This window comes from Suncus etruscus, chromosome 15 (genome assembly GCF_024139225.1).
Source record: "Suncus etruscus isolate mSunEtr1 chromosome 15, mSunEtr1.pri.cur, whole genome shotgun sequence".
Classification (NCBI taxonomy): domain Eukaryota; kingdom Metazoa; phylum Chordata; class Mammalia; order Eulipotyphla; family Soricidae; genus Suncus; species Suncus etruscus.
Genome location: NC_064862.1, coordinates 2,804,251 through 2,824,247, shown reverse-complemented (window position 1 = coordinate 2,824,247; position 19,997 = coordinate 2,804,251). Strand labels below are relative to the sequence as shown.

General features: G+C 37.2%; 1 protein-coding gene across 1 annotated transcript in view; it reads left to right on the top strand.

The window, feature by feature from the left end:
- ALDH8A1 (aldehyde dehydrogenase 8 family member A1) overlaps positions 1-9,524 on the top strand; it is a 29,328-nt gene extending 19,804 nt beyond the window's left edge. The window contains exons 6-7 of the mRNA XM_049788041.1: positions 713-874; positions 9,023-9,524. Coding sequence (XP_049643998.1) covers positions 713-874; positions 9,023-9,475 — 615 coding nt within the window. The 3' untranslated portion in view covers positions 9,476-9,524. The remainder of the gene's footprint in view (positions 1-712; positions 875-9,022) is intronic.
- The last annotated feature ends 10,473 nt before the right edge of the window (positions 9,525-19,997 follow it).

The following is a 19,997-nucleotide window of genomic DNA, read 5'->3' as shown; positions in this document are numbered from 1 at the left end:
ACACAAATACTTTTTTTAATTCCCCGAGTGCTAAGTTTTATGCCATGAGCACCTCCTCTGTCTTACTGAACATAACTGGTCTTTGGGATGAGCATCTCTGTGTTAGGTGATCTCCAATGCACTTGAATCTACTCCCATATTATTTACTGAGAATGCTTATTCTTGTAATAGTCTGCCTACCCTACAAATCTGTGTATGTGGTGAGGGCCTGTGGTTAAAATATAAAGTATAAAGTTCCACGTGTTGGGTGAGTCCTCCCCTGGGACGGTGTTTCTAACCCTTCAGTTGAAGGGTCTGATGATGAATGGTAGTAGCCGTGGAGAAATAATTCACAAGCAGTCAGTTACTATTCCATCAAGTCAGCTTGGTTTTATTTCATGACCTTTCTCTGCCATATACTTTTCCTCACTCTCTCTCCTCTCTCTTTGTCTCCTCTCTCTTTCAGCTCTCTCTCCTCTCTCTTTCTCCTTTTTGTTATGCCCCCTCCCCCAGCCTATGGGTGGGTCTGATCATCCAGGTACTATTAACATCTCAAAAGAAGAGGTTAAGTAAACAGGAAGTTGGGGGAAGAGTTACCTTACAAGGGCCATTGTTTACCTCTATCTCCATTGCTAGATCTGTGCAGATATACGGCAGGACTCAGACTTACAGACTGTCCCATGAGGTATGTATTCTTTAGTCTTGACCTTGTTTTTATGTGCTCTTTTCACAGGGTGAAATTTGCCTCTGTACCAGCAGAATTTTTGTACAGAAAAGCATCTATAGTGAATTTTTAAAGAGATTTCTAGAAGCTACAAGGAAATGGAAAGTTGGCATTCCTTCTGATCCCTCAGCCAGCATGGGAGCTCTGATAAGTAATGCTCACTTGGAAAAGGTAAGTACATTTCTGCTATGTTAGTTACAGAAAGAACTCTTACTTGGTGAAAAGCTTAGTACAAGATGATACTTACGCATAACTATAATTTGCGTTACTATCCTATTTAAAGATATATAATGACTGCTCTATTAATAAATAGATAATTACCAAATTACTAATATAATTACTAAATTAATAAATGTATTATTACTATCCTATTTTAAAACTTATGACTTATGTGATGCAGAGTATAAAAATATTAGATAGTACACACACAAATTCCCAGATGACTTTGACAAGTCAACATGGAGACATCACCAGTGAATTGAGGAAGGCAGATCTCAAAAGAAAAGCCCCACTAATAAGAATTATGTCAATTAGGGGAGCAAAAATTTACACAGATCAATCTTTGTGGAAAAAATGTCTCTGTTTTAAAACAAATGGGATACTGGAAATGTTAGCACAGACTATTCTGATGAAGAAGTTCTTATTTGTTGAGGTGTGTAGTGATAACCTCTATGGGAGAAGTCATTGATGTGAGTTAGAGCTTTTAGTTTATTTAAATGCTGTATCAAATGTGGCTTTCAAACAATTAGTAGAATTTTGTAGTGAGCAGGATCATATTTTCAACCATGGTAACTAAGGTCTACGGAGGATATATACCATAATTTTTTAAATAATAATTTATTTAAGCATCATGATTGTGAAAGGGACCAGGAAAGCCTAGGGCCTGTGATTGAAAGGTCCTAGGTCCAGGAATGCCCAGGTCCCAGGGAAAGCCCAACTCCTCAATAAAGACTCCAAACCTTCAGAGATGCATAAGCAGCCCCGAGTTTATTTCCTCCAGAGCTCTGGGGTTCTCCGACAGCAATCTGGCACAGCAAGTACTGGTAAAGGAGGAAGGAACCCTGAGCTATGTCATCCCTAGATTCTTATAGAATTTCATATGATAATGAGATTACAACTTCAAACATTTTCATAGGTTCCCAATAAGCATTAAAATTTAAATTGTCCAATAATGTTTATAGGAGAAGGCGTGATCTCCTAGACCCCCAGTGCCATCATTCATTCTAGCCCCCTTTCTGGTGGTCCTTTTGGAGCTATGTCTAGTATCCGGACCCTGGTGGTCTGTGAGATAATGAGGCCGAATCCTCCAGATGTTCCTTAAAAGCGCCTTGACCTGGCAGGATGACGTCCTCAGAAAGGCCTGGCTAGGAAGCCTGGTGTCCTATTTTAGAGCCTAAAGCCAGAAATAACAGCTAGAAACAACGAAGCCTTTACCTCAGTATTTTCTATACTTCACAACCACACACACACACACACACACACACACACACACACACACACACACACACACACACACACACACACACACAGAGCTGTCGCTTATCTCTCTAGGCCAGCCAGTAGCTCACAAGCATCAGTGAGTTGTCTGCTGCCCAGCAGTCAGAGTCTTCAAGGACACATAGTTTGTGTGTGCCCCGGTTTTTGTGGATTTGGAAATCAAGTTAACAGAGGTAAAAATCAACTTAGTATTTTTCTTTAACACTTATCCTTTAAGGAAAAAAAAAAACAGTTTACTGAACTTAAAAACAAATAAATGTAGTAGAATGCCTGTCTGGAATACAGGCAGGGCATGGGAAGAGGGGTGGGGGCATTGGGAGGGGGTAATTTTACACTGGTGAAGGGGGATGTTCTGTTTGTGACTGTAAACCAAATATAATCATGTTTGTAATCATGGTGCTTAAATAAAAAAAAAGAAGCACATTACAAAAGAGAGTACTAGGAAGAGAGATTGGAACTATAGATCTTAAAGGACTTTGATAAAAGACTGAGTAGAAGAGAGGAAAGTTGAAGAGGTGAGGCATTCAATTTTTGATTGAGACACTGCTTTTTGTTTTGATAAATTTGTATTTAGCATCATGACAATAATCATATTTTCTGGATTTTTGGGGGTGCTTAAAATGATTATATTGGAAAGGCAAAAAAATCAAATTAGTAGAAACTAACAACATGGTTTTAACTACTTATTGCAATAATTATTTAAACAGAAAATAACAAGAAAGTATAGAAATTGTCACTTAACATGATTACAAACATGTTTGTAATTGGGTTTCAGTCATAAATAGTTACTATGTTCATCCATGTGCAGGAAAATGTTATGACTTCCTCTTTTCCTGACAGCTGCATAGTATTCCATTGTGTTTGTACCACAGTTTCATTAGCCATTCATCTGTTGTTGGGCATCTGGATTGTTTCTGCATTCTGACTATTGTAAATAATGCTACAATAAATGCATGCAAAGAGCATTTTTTGTATTGTGTTTTTGTGTTTCTAGGGTATATCCCTAGGAGTGGTATTGCTAGATAATATGGAAGTCTAGAGTCCTGTTTTTTTAAGGAGTATTTATATTGTTCTCCAGAAAGCTAGACTAGACATCATTCCCACCAGCAGTGACTAAGAGTTCCTTTCTCCCGGTTTCTGTGGTGTGAGATGGTAGCTCATTGTGATTTGATTTGCTTGTCCCTCCCTGATGATTAGTGATGTGGAGCATTTTTTTCATGTGTGCTTTGGCAATCTGTATTTCTTCTTTGAGGAAATATATATTCATTTCTTCTCCCCATTTATTTTACTATAAATTATTTATTTAAGCACCACGATTACAAACATGATTGTAGTTGGATTTCAGTCATAAACAGAACACCCCCCTTCACCCACCCCCAATTCCCCCCTCCCTCTTTCCCATCCCCTGCCTGTATTTGAGACAGGCATTCAACTACAGTTATTTTTTTTAAGTTTAGTAAGATTTTTTTCTTCTTTCTTAAAGGATAAGTGTTAAAAAATACAGTAGTAGTGGTGTGAGAATGGCAATCACCGTTGTTTGCATAGGCTCAGCAAAATATGGAGAAAACAGAAAAAAAAAAGTCCTTGGCCTGATTACAAGAAGGCCTCACCCCTGAAGTTTTCTGGCATAAGACTGACTCTGGGCTCCAGGTATACCAGTCTACCCAATCTCTGAGTCATTCTCCGTGATCCTGGTGAAACTTTTTCACACTTTAGCTGTTGTTGGTGCTTCTCCCCATTTTCTGATGAAGTTAGATTTTTTTCTTGTTTGATATCCATATATTTGATGCTCAGTGTATTCCTGCTTCCCCCGTTGCAAGGGATGGGAAAACCCTCTTTAGCCCACTTACCATATAATTCCCTTCTGAAAACCTACAGAATCTCCTGCAGACATTTCTGATCTCCTCAGAATTATCTGCTACAGGCGGGAGCCTGTAGAATAAACCAGGAGACTATCTTTTCTTACCTCTGACCTGATAGTCTGTCACTTTCAGCTTCCTCATTCTGATACCACACAATGACCTAGAGAATAGCAGGCACATTCCCTCTTCATGCTTGTTAGCCTTGCTACTCACACTGCCTGGATGCTCTTCCTTAAGGGATCTCCTGGATTGGCCCTTATTGCCACTGTCATTTTTTTGAGTGAGGGTTTTTGCTGTTGTACCTGATATATAATATGATACCTCATAACATAAAACAAGATCTTCAACTCAGAATTTCCTCTAATTTCTTGTTGATATATTTTCTACATGACTGTGAGCATATATAACATACATTACATATATGTATATGTATCACATATATGACATAGAGCATGTGTCATTTATTTCTTTATTATCTTCCCTTTAAATACAAGAGAAATCTTTATGGTCCATTTTGGTCACTATTGCTTTTTCCCTGAAAACAATTCTGTAACATAGAGGTGTATTACGTATTTGTTAGGAAAATGAATTAGTACCTTATGTGTTCCAGGTACAGTATAACCCTGAAACTTAGGGCCATCTTCTTTCAACTAGTGGATACATGCATGAAACATGATGGTTAAGTCATCGTAAAGCAAGAGGACCAAAGAGACACATACATGATTATCATTAATTTTTCTTTTTATTGGTTATTTTAGCTTATATTATGGGTAACTTTCATATTGAATTTTACTTACCTTTTAGCTCTTGAATAAATATTGTATTCAGTATCTCATACATGTACAAACTGAAAAACACTATGAGTTAAAAATAACATTCAGATTATTTTCAAAATTTATGCCAATGGAACCTTTTCTGCAGTATCACATTTCCTGAAAGTTTTTCCATGTTAAGAAGCAGTGAACAAGGGCCAGAAATGTAGCTCAACATTAGAACACTTGCCTTGCATGTGAAGCTCTGAGTGTTATCCCTAGAACATTTACCTCAATAGAATAAAATATAAAAGTTTTAATTATAAATAACAGTAAATCTGTATTATTTTAATTTTATATAACTTAAAATAGCTTACTCAATAGCACCTTATAAAGATTTTAACAATTTTTAGGGGAATAGTGAAGTTCTATATTAACATGACATTTAGATGTTTTTCAAATGCTTAAGCTTCTGTAGCCAGAGATATAGTAGAGCAGTGAGGTTACTTGCCTTGTATGTAGCTGACAGGCTCAATCCCTGGACCTCTATGTGGTCCTTAAGCACCAATAAGAGAGATCCCTGAGTGAATAGTAGGAATAAGCTAAATAAACCACCAGGTACTGCATCTTGGAGTAATTTCATAGAGCAGATACAGTGGTTTGGATGGGTAGGCTCAAGTGGATCCCAGGGTCAGAAGTCCTGCAGCAAAAGATTGTCTCGGGGTGAGGAAAGTCAAGGCAAAGCTTGTATGTGTTCCTCTGCTCAACTCTTGAGTATGCAACATCTACCTGAAGATTCTGGAAAACTTCTCTCAAATGCCCCTTTCTGCTTTTACTCAGCTAGCTGCCTATGTGGGTTTTGTAAAGCAAAAATGTCATATTCTGCATCCAGAGTGAGATACTAGGAGAGGTTAATGGGTTCTTTTTTCTCTCATCTTGGTGATGTCCAAGGTGAGCACCAAGGAAGTAAGAAAGCTTAGGTGGCACTCTCAGTTTGGCACCAGCACTGCTAGGGAGAATATTCTTGTTTCAGTGTTTCCCTTTTTTTTGGGGGGGGGCACATTTTCAGTTTATTTTCATCCAGCAAACTTGTGTCAGCTTATTACTGATAACAGAGGAGACAGAGAAAGAAGGCTCTCCAATCCCACTGTTTCTAGAATTGCTTCCATAGATTTTGTGGTCAAAGTCAAGATTCCTTCTTGATTTAAATTAAATACATTTGACAATTTTATCTCTTAAGACACTAGCAAAGCTTAAACAGGGCCTCAACTTTACCCTAATATCTATTTCAGAAACTCCTACCAAACCAAATAATGCTTTAAAAGCTAGCACTTAAGAAGTGATCAAATAAGCCCAAAAGTAAAAACTTAAAATCCCCAAACCAGTACTTACTTACGTGATTTTTATGTATTTTTTATTTAACATCCTAAAATAAAAGAGCAAAAGCCAAGAGTTTCTATATCAACTTACTCCTTTTCCATATTGTTAACCTGTTATATTCCCTATGGTACATTTCTCCATGCTAAGAAAGCAACATTAGCACATTACAATTACAGATCATACCTTTGAATCAAAGCCTTTTGCTTTTCTACGTAATCCTAAAAACTATTTTAATTACATTTTTATTAAATAATTATTGTTCATGTGAGAAAATCTTAAGCTTTTCTGCAAGATATCTTCGCCGTTATCTTGGCTGGGTATTTGTGAATCCAAGAACAGTCCCCAGGATGAGAAATTACTTCCCATCCCCTTGTCCCCTTTCGGGGGAAGACCTTGGTAATATTTATCCGCAGCAAGTAATAATCCACACAGACAAGAACGATAGGGTTTAAAAGATCGGGCAAGGAGAGCCAGAGAATCCTCCTGCAGCCAGCAGCTTTTCACAGAAGGACCCCTCACTCCTGTCCCTCAAGCTATTTATTGCCAACTCCACAGCGCCCCACCTGGAAGGGTTAGGTGGGGCAAAAGTCACAGAACAATCCTAAGGAAACACTTTTATATACAATTCCAAGAATCATCTTATGGAAACTTTTTCATATGCTACACTTTTCTAAAAAGAAAGACTTTATTTACTCCAACATACGAAGGTACAGAACACCTCTCATTTTCACCCAGATAGCATGCGTCTAGATGCATGTGTCATAACCCTTGTCTTTGAACTGCCCTCCATATGAACCCTTGATGGGACAGACTCTCAGTTTAGTTCTTCAGAAGAAGCCTTCTTGGCTGTAGCATTGTGAGAGAGCTACTGGAAGCATCTGGGAATTATATACTTGGCTTTTTCAGAATGTCACTCTTGTTTCATATGCCAACCATCTGTGATCAAGCATGCAATGGGAATTCTCAGTTTTCTGTCATTTTTCCCTTGCTTCTCTTCTAAAGATGTTGGGGGGGCAGGTGCCTGGGAAGCCAGGAAACCACATCTTCTCTTTTCTTTTCTTCTTTCCCTTTTATTTTTGGTTTTTCGGTCTGGTGCTCAGGAGTTACTCATGGCTTTTCTCTCAGAAATCACTCCTGGCAGGAACAGGGAACCATGTGGGATGCTGGGAATAAAACTACCATTTTTCCTGAATCAGCTGCATGCAAGGCAAATGCCCTACTGCTGTGCAATCTCTCCGGCCCCATCTTCTCATTTCTGTAGCAGCTCCATGTCAATTTGTGAGCTGCACATGGATATATTATTCTACCACCAGATATGTTTCCTCTCGAAATTAAATTCAGTTTTATGGGAGTTACTTTCTGTAAGCCCACAACTGAAAAATGGATACTTCTTGCCATATTTTATTAGCCCAAGATTTTCTATATTTTACTTATTTGTGATGATCTAAAGTCAATCTTCTTTTGATTTCCTCACCAAATTCCTAGTTCTGTACCAAGCTACGTAACCAGAGAGCTTCTTTCTTGAATTTCCCTCATTTTGGCACCTTTTAATTAATGTGTGGGTTGTTTGCAAAGAAGCTGAAGACTAGAGAAAAGGAAGTCCAAAAGATGTTTTAGTCTCTACCCACAAAGCATACTGGGCTTTTCTAAGAAAACTCTTGAAATAACCATACATATCAGAGAGAAAAGCATAGCTGGAGGAAGGGAGATGCTAAGGCTGTCATAAATGATTTATTTCTTCAAATTCTTTGACTTTGTGGCTTAGGAAGTGTTGTACAAGTTCAATAACAACAACAATAATAACAACAACAAATAAAATATTGTCAACTGAGTTCTTCGTTGAATGTACTTGCACAGTGGATACTAATCTAACACTGGGAAGAATGCTTAGGCAGGAAATAAAAGCGAGACCTAAAATATTACTTCAAAATGTGCCCTGCCTTTGCTTTCCTCCTTGTTGTTTAATGCTTTTAATTGGTGAGATTACTGTATAACCTCTCAGATGGTTAAGATTTCCCTCTAGGAAAGAATAATGTATCATTGTGGCTTTAATAACATTTCCATATACAAATATAGATGCCATTTTATTATAAGTTATTTTTACAACCACTATTAATAAATGCATACCATTATCTATGAGTCACTAGGTTAAACTATTATCTCCCTTAAAGTTTTTATATTATATTACAATATATTTTCAGAAATTCAGTAATGAGGCTAGAAATTAGAAATTATTTGTTGGGCAGGCAATACAGTGAGTAGAGCACTTACCTTTATGTGGCTGACCTAGTTTCAGTCCCTGGCACTGCATATGGTCCACTAGGAAGTGCCAGGAATAGCCCTTGAGCACAGAGCCAGGAATAAGTCCTGTGCATGCCAGATGTAGTCCCAAGACAAAACCAAAAATAGACTTTTTTAAAGGTAAGATTTTTGTTTGTGTGTATGGGATTATAGTTTTATCTTATTCTTGCAATGAACCACTTATTCTTTCTGAGGTTTAATCATGTCACCATGAAACAGAGGGTAATAGCACCTAGTTAAAAGAATTTTGGGAGAATTAAGTGAGAATTATGAAAAGCACTTATCTGGATTGCCTTGCACTCAGCAATTAAACAAATTTCTCGTCCTCTTCTTACATATGAGTGCTGAATGGTCACATCATAGCAGAGCACTTGTGCCCTCAGCATTTGCAGCTAGCAGAAAGATAATCATCACCCTTATGTTTCTGAGCTTATTTTTTCTAGAAGATGAAAAAGGTTGAATTTCCTGTCCTTTTGCATTGAGTACAGAATGTAAAATATTACTAATTATAGCTTTTACCCATACAGGTCAGAAGTTACATCAAGAGAGCTCGTGCTGAAGGGGCCCAAATTCTGTGTGGTGAAGGAGTCGATAAATTGAACCTTCCTTCTAGGAATCAAGCAGGCTACTTTATGCTTCCCACAGTGATAACAAATATTAAGGATGAATCCTGTTGCATGAAGGAAGAGATATTCGGTCCGGTGACATGTGTCGTCCCCTTTGATAGTGAAGAGGAAGTGATTACCAGGGCCAACAACGTTAAATATGGACTGGCAGCCACAGTGTGGTCCAGCAATGTTGGGCGAGTCCACCGAGTAGCCAAGAGATTGCAGTCAGGTTTGGTCTGGACCAACTGCTGGCTCATCAGGGAGTTGAACCTTCCTTTTGGGGGGATGAAGAGTTCTGGGGTAGGTAGAGAGGGAGCCAAGGATTCCTATGAATTCTTCACTGAAGTCAAAACTATAACAATTAAACACTGACCTTGGCCTATTGAGAAACTGTAAGGGTTAATGTCTGGCTTTAGGGAATCATTCATCCAGTGGCAAAATATGACATTAATCCCACCCAGTCATGTCAAAAGTCAAGAGAAAGTTGTTCTAGTAGATGTCATGTTCTTGGTCCACAGGTGAAGAGATGCTAGTGCCAATGGTGCATCCAAGTAGAAGGGAATTCTGAATAGAAATATAGAAGCCAGACAATTGGCAGGCTCCATAATGTTCTCTTGGTTGAATATATATATATATATATATATATATATATAATGATATATAATCTTGGTTGAATTCTTGTTAATTCATAAATAATCTGAATGTTATTCATTTAAAAGTTATGTATAATATAAAAATTTACAAAGAAAAACAAACATTTTTGTATATAGTAATCTTTCATCTATCAGTGAGGACTTTGATGAATCAGTGATTGACAATACCAGATTATATAGAAGGCAGAGGTTATCAGTGAAAATTTTCAGAGCTTATATAATAGATTTTATTAAATGTAACTGTACAAAGGAAAATGAGAATGAAAATCACTTTTGGGAAGAAAAAATGTAATTTGATCCATTCCCATACAAAATATGTCAATTACCACTCTTTATGTATTGTGAGATGTATACTTTACCAATCATCAAAGAATAAATGACAAGAAATTTTAGTACCAGCAGTGGCTCTTTTTTAGTTATTATCTTTATTTAAACACCTTGATTACAACGATGATTGTGGTTGGTTTCAGTCATGCAAAGAACACCCCCCCTTCACCACTGCAACATTCGCATCACCAATGTCCCAAATCTCCCTCCTCCACACCCCACCCCACATGTACTCTAGACAGGCTTTCTACTTCCCTCATTCATTCACATTGTTATGATAGTTCTCAATGTACTTATTTCTCTAACTGCACTCGTCTCTCTGTGGTGAGCTTCATGTAGTGAGCTGGAACTTTCAGCCCTCCTCTCTTTTGTCTCTGAAAATTATTGCAAAATATCTTTTATTTTTCTTAAAACCCATAGATGAGTGAGATTATTCTGCATCTATCTCTCTCGCTCTGATTTATTTCACTCAGTATAATAGATTCCATATACATCCATGTATAGGAAAATTTCATGACTTCATCTCTCCTGACAGCTGCATAATATTCCATTGTGTATATGTACCACAGTTTTCTTAGAAATTCATCTATTGAAGGGCATCTTGGTTTTTTCCATAGTCTGGCTATTGTAAATAGTGCTGCAATGAATATATGTGTGAGGAAGGGATATTTGTATTGTATTTTTGTGTTCCTAGTGTATATTACTAGGATAGCTATAGCTGGATCATATGGGAGCTCAATTTCCAGTTTTTGGAGGAATCTCCATATTGCTTTCCATGAAGTTTGGACAAGATGGCATTCCCACCAGCAGTGGATAAGAGTTTCTTGCTCTCCACATCCCCGCCAGCACTGCTTGTTCTCATTCTTTGTGATGTGCACCAATCTGTGTGGTGTGAGATGGTACCTCATAGTTGTTTTTATTTGCACCTCCCTGATGATTAGTGATGTGGAGCATTTTTTCATGTGCCTAATGGTCATTTGTATTTCTTTTTTTTTTTTGGGAGGGGTCACACCCGGCAGTGCTCAGGGGTTACTCCTGGCTGTCTGCTCAGAAATAGCTCCTGGCAGGCACGGGGGACCATATGGGACGCCGGGATTTGAACCAACCACCTTTGGTCCTGGATCGGCTGCTTGCAAGGCAAACGCCGCTGTGCTATCTCTCCGGGCCCTTGTATTTCTTTTTTGTTAAATTGTCTGTCCATTTCTTCACATTTTTGATGGGAATAGATTTTTTTCTCTTGTTAAGTTCTGTCAGTTCCTTGTATATTTTGGATATTAGCCCCTTATCTGATGAGTATTGGGTGAATAGTTTCTCCCATTCAGTGGGTGGCTCTTGTATCTTGGGCACTGTTTCCTTTGAGGTGCAGAAGCTTCTTAGCTTACTATATTTCCATCTGTTTATCTCTGCTTCTATTTGTTTGGAGAGTGCAGTTTCCTCCTTGAAGATGCCTTTAGTCTCAATGTCATGGAGTGTTTTACCTATGTATTGTTCTATATACCTTATGGTTTCAGGTCTGATATCAAGATCTCTAATCCATTTGGATTTTACCTTCAGACATGATGTTAGTTGGGGGTATAAGTTAGCTTTTTTGCAAGTGGCTAACCAGTTGTGCCAACACCACTTATTATATTTCTGTCTGTTTTTGGTATCAAGATAATGTTGGTTTCATAAAAGCTGTTTGAAAGTGTGCCGTTTTTTCAATTTCATGAAAGAGCCTGGCTAGGATTGGTAGTAGTTCCTTTTAAAATTTTTGAAAGAATTCATTAGTAAATCCATCTGGGCCTTGGCTTTTCTTTTGGGCAGACATTTGATTACCATTTTAATTTCTCAATAGTGATGGGGTTGTTTAGATATGCTACGCCCTCTTTACTCAACTGTGAAAGGTTATAAGAGTCCACAAACGTATTCATTTCTTCTAGGTTCTCATGTTCAGTGGCATAGAGTTTCTCAAAGTAGTCTCTGAAAACCTTTTGAATCTCTGAAATATCTGTAGTGATCTCCTCTTTTCATTTCTGATATGGGTTATCAAGTTTCTCTCTCTCTTTGTGAGTTTTGCCAATGGTCTATCAATCTTATTTATTTTTTCCCCCAAAAAGCCAACTTGTACTTTTGTTGATCTTTTAGATTGTTGTTTTTTTTTTTTTTTTTGGTTTCTACTTCATTGATCTGTGCTCTAAGCTTTGTTATTTTCTTCTGTCTCCTTATTTTTGGTTTCTTTTGTTGATTATTTTCAAATTTTATGAGCTGCATCATCAGGCTATTGAAATATACCCCCTTGTGCTTGAAAAGCTGTAAAATTTCCTCTCAGGATCGCTTTTGCTGTGTCCCATTAATTCTGATAGTTTGTGTCTTCATTGTCATTTGTTTCCAGGAAAGTTTTGATTTCCTCTTTGATTTTATTTTGGACCCACTGGTTGCTCAGTAGTAGGCTGTTTAATTTCCAGTTGTTAAAATTTTTAATTCTGATAGTTTGTGTCTTCATTGTCATTTGTTTCCAGGAAAGTTTTGATTTTCTCTTTGACTTTATTTTGGACCCACTGGTTGTTCAGTAGTAGGCTGTTTAATACCCAGTTGTTAAAATTTTTCATCCGTGTCCCTTTGTAATTCACATCTAATTTTAGCACCTTGTGGTCAGCATAGGTAGCCTGCAAAATTTCTAGCCTCTTGATTTTATAGGTATGTTTTATGTGCCATCATGTGGTCTATCCTGGAGAATGACCCAGGTATTTTGGAGAAGAATGTGTATCCAGGTTTCTGGGGATGGAGTGTCATATATATATATATATATATATATATATATATATATATATATATATATATATATATATATATATATATATATATATATATATATATATATATATATACATACATATATATACATATATATACATATATATATACATATATATATTTACTAGTACTCTTTCTTCCATTTCTCTCTTTTTTTTTGAAGTTAAAAAGATTTATTGTGACTGATAATTTTACAGTGCATGCAGACGTTGAATTAGTATATTGTATACCTGAAAGTCAATTATGCTTTGATTAAAAAATAGCAATGTTCTCAGTTCCTTTTTTGAATTTAATTTTTCTACTAGATTTCCTTTTTTTTTCCCTTTATCTTTATTTAAACACCGTGATTACAAACATGATTATAGTTGTATGATTACAGTCATGTAAAGAGCACCCCCCTTCACCGGTGCAACATTCCCACCACCAATTTCCCAGATCTCCCTCCTCCCCACCCCCCTACACCTGTACTCGAGACAGGCTTTCTACTTCCCTCATTCATTCGCATTTTATGATAGTTTTCAGTGTAGTCATCTCTGCAACTGCACTCATCACTCTATGTGATGAGCTGCATGTCCTGAGCTGCACCTACCAGCCCTCATCTCTCTTGTCTCTGAGATACTGTTAAAAATGTCATTCATTTTTCTTAAAGCCCATAGATGAGTGACCCATTTCTCTTTTCATGGCTAGTATATTTTTGTTGGGTTTCAGTCTGGTTGACCTATCAAGTGTTTATAGGGCCTTGATGAGGTCTTTCACAAATATTGTGTTATTATTGATGTCTTCTTCCAAATTTGTCAATAATTGTATTAGATAATTTGCTGGTCTCTCATTGGGTACTCATGTTTAGTAGTTTGATTTCTTCCTGTTGCATATATCTCTTTATTACTACAAAGTGTCCATCTTTGTCCTTTACAACTTTTCTGAGTATGAAGTTGGTGTCATCTGATATTAATATGGCCACCCCAGGATTTTTAGGGTGTTGTTTGCTTGGATTATTTTTCTCTAGCCTTTGATTTTGAGTCTATATTTGTTCTGAATATTCAGGTGTGTTTCTTGTAGGCAGCAGATGGTTGGGTTCATCTTTCTGATCCATTTTCCCACTCTGTATTTATTTTTTATTTTTGTTTTGTTCTGTTTTTTGGCCACACCTGTTTGATTCTCAGGGGTTACTCCTGGCTAAGTGCTCAGAAATTGCCCTGGCTTGGGGGGACCATATGGGATGCCAGGGGATTGAACCATGGTCCTTCCTTGGCTAGCGCTTGCAAGGCAGACACCTTACCTCTAGTGCCACCTCGCCGGCCCCTACTCTGTATTTCTTAATTAGTGTATTTAGTCTATTGACATTGAGGGAGATGATTTTCATAGGATTTAATGTCACCTTTGTGTATAAGTTTGGTGTGTTTGTTGGTCTGTCTTGTCTTAAAGTATACCTTTCAGTTTTTCCTTTAAGGGTGGTTTTGCATCTTTGAAGTTTCTGAGTTGTTGCTTATCCATATCCTTCCTTCAAACTTGAATGTGAGTCGGGCTGGATGCAGTATTCTAGGTGAGGCATCCATTTCATTCAGTCTTGTCACAATATTCCACCACTGTCTTCTGGCCTTGGGAGAGTCTTGTGACATGTCGCAGTAATTCTTAAGTATGCTCCTTCGTATGTGATTTTCCTTTTTGATCTTGCTGCTTTCAGTATTCTATCTCCATCTGTGTGATTCATCATTGTAACAAGATTGTGTCTTGGTGTGTTTTTCTTTGGGTCTCTTCTAGCTGGTACTCTTCGGGCATGCAGAATTTGCATGCAGTCTTTAGCTCTGGGAGTTTCTCTGTGATTATATCTTTGACTGTTGATTCTTCCTGGGGATCTCCCTCTTGGGCCTCTGGGACTTCAATGATTCTTATGTTGTTTCTGTTGAGTTTATCAAAGACTTCTATTTTCATCTCTTCACATTCCTTGAGTACTTTTTATTGCCTGATCGTTTGCCTTAAGGTTCTCTTCAATCTCTTCTGCTGTATGGAGTTGTTCTGCATTTGTTCTTCCAGTTCACTGATTCTGTCCTCAGCTGATGTTACCCTGTCAAAGATACTGTCCATTGAGTTTTTCAGTTGAGTTACCATGTTTTTCAGATCTGTTATTTCAGTTTGGATTTTTCAGATTTCTGTCTTTGTGTTCTGTTCAGCTATAGCTATGTTTTCTTTGATTTCCATGAGGTTCTTCCATATATCTATTCTAAACTCCTGATGGTTGGTATTTTTTGGGTCATCAGAGCTATCATCTTCATTCTCTGTGCATGGTATTTGCTTGCAAGTCTTCTCCATTGTCACGCTTGTAGAGTGATTTTTTTTTTTTTTTGCGTGTTGTTGTGGGGCTCATGAGTTAGAAAGAGTGTGTTGCCACAAAACAAAACAGAGAGGCCATGGTCTTCTGGGGCCTCCAGGAGACAGTTTTTTTTTTAGCCCTCTGAGGAGAGCTTCAGGAGATCAGAAAAGAGAAACACGCAAAGCCAACAGGTTTCTTCAGCTTTTCCCAGTTGCCAATCTCAGAGCAGCCGGACTCCTCCACAGACAAAGGAATCAGCTCTCTGGTTGGCATTTCTGATAGCCAGTTTTCACTCAGTCCGTCTTTCTTGGCCTTTTGGCCTGAGTGACTTCGGGAGACAGTGTTTTGGGGCCCTTCTTAGCTTCTCAGGAGAGCTTCAGGATATAAGAGAAGAGTAATATGTTGGGATAAAAGAAGGGTTTTAATTCAGAGATGTGCTTCAAAAGCAGAAAAAGTATTTACAGTTTCTGGAACATATCATGGTGGCCCTACACTCCATGTTCTCTTCTGTTTTGTCCCTTCCCTCCTCTATTCTGTTTAGATCCACTTAGTTATGTAATACAGAAACTTTTCCAGCATGGACCCCTGTCTTAATTCCACACTGAATGAAATGGTCATTTTTTATTTTTGGTTTTTGGGTCACACCTACCAGTGCTCAGGGGTTACTCCTGTCTCTAAGCACAGAAATTGCTCCTGGCAGGCATGGGGGGCCATATGGGATGCTGGAATTCAAACTACAGTTTTTTCTGCATGCAAGGCAAATGCCCTGCTCCATGCTATCTCTCCAGCCTAAAATGGTCATTTTTTTTTATGTGTCTTACTGCCTGTTTAGACAAGAACTACCAAGGAATAACATTGGCCTGAAATCTCTACTCTTTGAATTGTACCTGCACACAAAACTGTCAAAATGTGTTCCTGGAATGGAACCAGCTTTCTTTGGTGCCCTGAGACATTTGCTCGTATGATGTATAGGATGGTGCATTAGAAGGACAAAGCAATATATGTATTTTATTTTAGATACCTAAATATGTTGACTTTTTTCACACTGACTAAAACATGGTTTTTTGTAGTCAGAATATATGTTGGATCACACCTGATTCCTGGCTTCTGCCTACCCTTCACTCTCCTTTCTCTCTTCCAAGTCCTAGTCTGCCTCTTGACCCTTTTAGTTTAATCTAGGACCAGTTCATTGTCCATTGAGAGAATTTCAGCAGCTTTAGTCTCTAAGAATGTGTGTTGTACTCTTGTAATCTGTGTAATCCAAAAATTTTCCTTTTTTAATACATTTATTCAAGCACCATGATTAAAAACATGCTTGTAGTTAGGTTTAAGTTATAAAAAGGACAACCCCCCCTTTACCAGTGAAACTTTCCCACCACCAATGCCCCCATCTCTGTCCTCCCCTCCACCTGTATTCTAGACAGGCATTCTATTTCTCTCACTTCTTAACTATTTTTAATAGTTTTTTTTGTATGACACTAGGAATCAAGACTGGGGCCTCATAAACACAAAACCTGCAGCATTCCCATTCAGTCACATCCCCAGCCCCGAGAGTCAGTGAATCCAAGTTCCACTTATTAATCATTCAAAGGTTTTGAGAGATAATAGTGGATGAAAGAAAAACAGAAATTCAGAAACTAGAAGCTGAGTAGATATTAGATTTATCCCCAAATGATGATATAGCTGTCACCCTGGGGGTTACTTATAAAGGACTAGTAGAAAATAAACAGGCAAACAGGAAAAGATGGTGGACTGTAAGGGAGATAGATCTTATCATGCAACATCCTGCTAATTTCTCTTGGTCTGATAAAGTCACTGGAAATATGCAGACCTATTATTTGTAAAACTCAAGATAATGTCTGATTGTCTATGGATGTCACTGGGGATAATATATGTTTATTCTTTCTTGTAGTTGACTCCCAGTCAACTAACTAAATTTATAGAAATATTTCTTAGTAGGTCAAAAAAGGAAGCAAGGCATGAAAGAAGATTCTAGATAAGTTCTGTGAACAACAAAGTTACATAATTTCTAATACCTGTTTGTTTGTACAATCTCATTCTTATTTCTAAGATCTAAACTATATCTTATACCAAGTTTTAGCAGTTGAATATCCTTGCTCCCTATGCTTGAATCTATGTCCTCAACAAACTCATTGTCTCTATTAAAACAGTTCTCTCTAGGACTCAGCTCCAGATCTACTTTTGTTGAGTACTTGTCCTGTTTCTAGATGCTGCATTCTAAGTTCTATGAATAGTTGAGAGGATAGTCTTAAGAGTGAATCTGGAGCTCCAGTTTTTAAAAGAATGCACTTCTTGGGGCCTGAGCGATAGCACAGCATTTGCCATGCATGTGGGCAACCTGGGTTTAATCCCTGGCATCCCATATGGTACCCCAAGACTGCTAGGAGAAATTTCTGAGCTCAGAGCCAAGAGTAACCCCTGAATACTGCTGGGTATGGTCACAAACCCAAAATCAAACAAACAAAAAAAATGTACTCCAACACCTGTCTCATTTTTTTTTGTGTGGAGTTAGAGCTAATATTTTTAAAATTAATATCTTTATTTAAGCACCCATGATACAAACATTTTTGTAGTTGGGTTTCAGTTATAAAAAAAGGACACCCCCCTTCACCAGTGCAATATTTCTACCACCAATGACCCTCATTTATCTCCCCCCACCTGTATTCAATCAGGCATTCTATTTCTCTCACTCACTACCATTGTCATGATAGTTGTCAGTGTAGCTAGTTCTCTAACTGAACTCACCACTCTTTGTGGTAAGCTTCACTGTGGGTTGGTCCTTCCAGCCCTCATCTCTATTGTCTCTGGGTATTATTAAAATAATGTCTTTTATTCTTAAATTTTATAGATGATTGAGACTATTTTGTGTCTTTCTCCATCTTACTTATTTTCACTCAGCATAGTGAGTTTCCATGTTCATCCATGTATAGGAAAATTTCATGACTTCATCTCTTCTGACAACTGCATAATATTCCATTGTATATATGAACCACTGTTTCTTTAGCCTGTTGTTGGGTCTCTGCATTGTTTACAGATTCTGGCTATTGTAAATAGCACTACAATAAATATAGGGTTGCACAGGTATTTTTGTATTGCTTTTTGTGTTCCTAGGGTATATCCTTAGGAGTTGTATAGCTGGATTATATTGGAGCACAATTTCTAGTTTTTTGAGGAATCTCCATATTATTTTCCATAAAGGCTGGACTAGATGGCATTCCTGCAGCAGTGAATGAGAGTTTCTCTCTCTCCAGATCCCCGCTAGCAATGTTCTTTGTGATGTGTGCCAATCTTTATGATGTGTGAGATGGTACCTCATCATTGTTTTGATTTGCATCTTCCTGATGATTAATGATGTGAAACATTTTTTCATATGTCTTTGGCCATTTGTATTTTTTCCTTAAGAAATTATATGTTCACTTTTTCTTCCTATTTTTTGATAGTATTTTGATGGTATATTATTTTTCACCTGAGTTATTTCCTAGGCTTCAATATATTTTAAAAAGAGCAATACAATTGAGTCATTTGGATGACAAAACAAAATTAATAATCTGAAAGATAAATTTGAAAATATAGGTCAGATGTATAGAAGATAGGAAAGAAAAATTTAAGCATGAAGTTGAGATGGAGAATAGATACAGAAAGCTGTAAACATGAGTTTACAACCCAAATGAGTTAACAATGATTAATTATCAAATAAAAAGATAAAGGTTCTAAACTTGAAAAATTCAGTATGAGTCAAGAAAAAAATTCCCAATATAAAACAAACCAAGAGAACGATCAGGCACACACACACACACAAAAAAAAAAAAAACAGATTCTCATCAGTGAACCCTGCAGAGAGAAAGAAACATTGCTCATGCGATTGGTACTAGAATACAATTTGCCTGAAACCTAACTATGAATAACTCTGTAAATTATAGTGCTTTAATAAAATGTAAAAATATCAACACTAATTCAGGAGGACAGTTCTGCAGGATTCAATGTTCTCAGGGAGAATTATTATTAATTTATATTTTTGTTATTAATATTTTTTCTTTTGTATTTAAACACTATGGTTACAAAGTTGCTTATAATATTTTTTACTGATAAAGTTTCTTTGATTGATTTACAGTCTACAATGTACAACGACTTTCACCATTGCTCGTTTCTCACCACCAATGTCAACAGTTTCCCTCTCACACTCCCTGATGTCCTCTTCTTTCCCACCGACCTTCTCCGCCTACTTCTGGGATAACATTTTACTTCACTCTTCCTCTCTCTTTATCTCTCTCTTTCCTTTTTGACACAATTTGTACTACTTTTAATGAAGCGGGGCATGCCATGCATGTCACTTTATAGGGGTATATTATTTTTTTACCTATGTTTTATAGCTTACTACTCAAGAATTAAGGCAATATAAGATACCTAATAACTTAGAAAATTTATTCTACTTGCTCTTTCTGATATGACTTAGGAACATAATACAAGAACTGAATAAATTAACCTCAAAATAGTAGAACTGCATAAGGAATAAAGGAAAAGAAATATTGTCAGCTTAAAACAAACTGAGGAAGCTACTAAGACTAATCAGAACAGGGATGTAGGAATTGTTTATTACATCACATTGACTAAAATGCATGTTTAATAATCTAGGTATATGTAAATAATAATAAAACCTATCTTTATATATAAAATGTCTATACCTAGTCTAGCTACTAGAATAAAGAATAAAGGAAGTGGTTCAAAGGTCATGTCATGATAAGGTGAAGCAAATCAAATGTAATGAGATGGAAAAGGAAAGTAATATAAG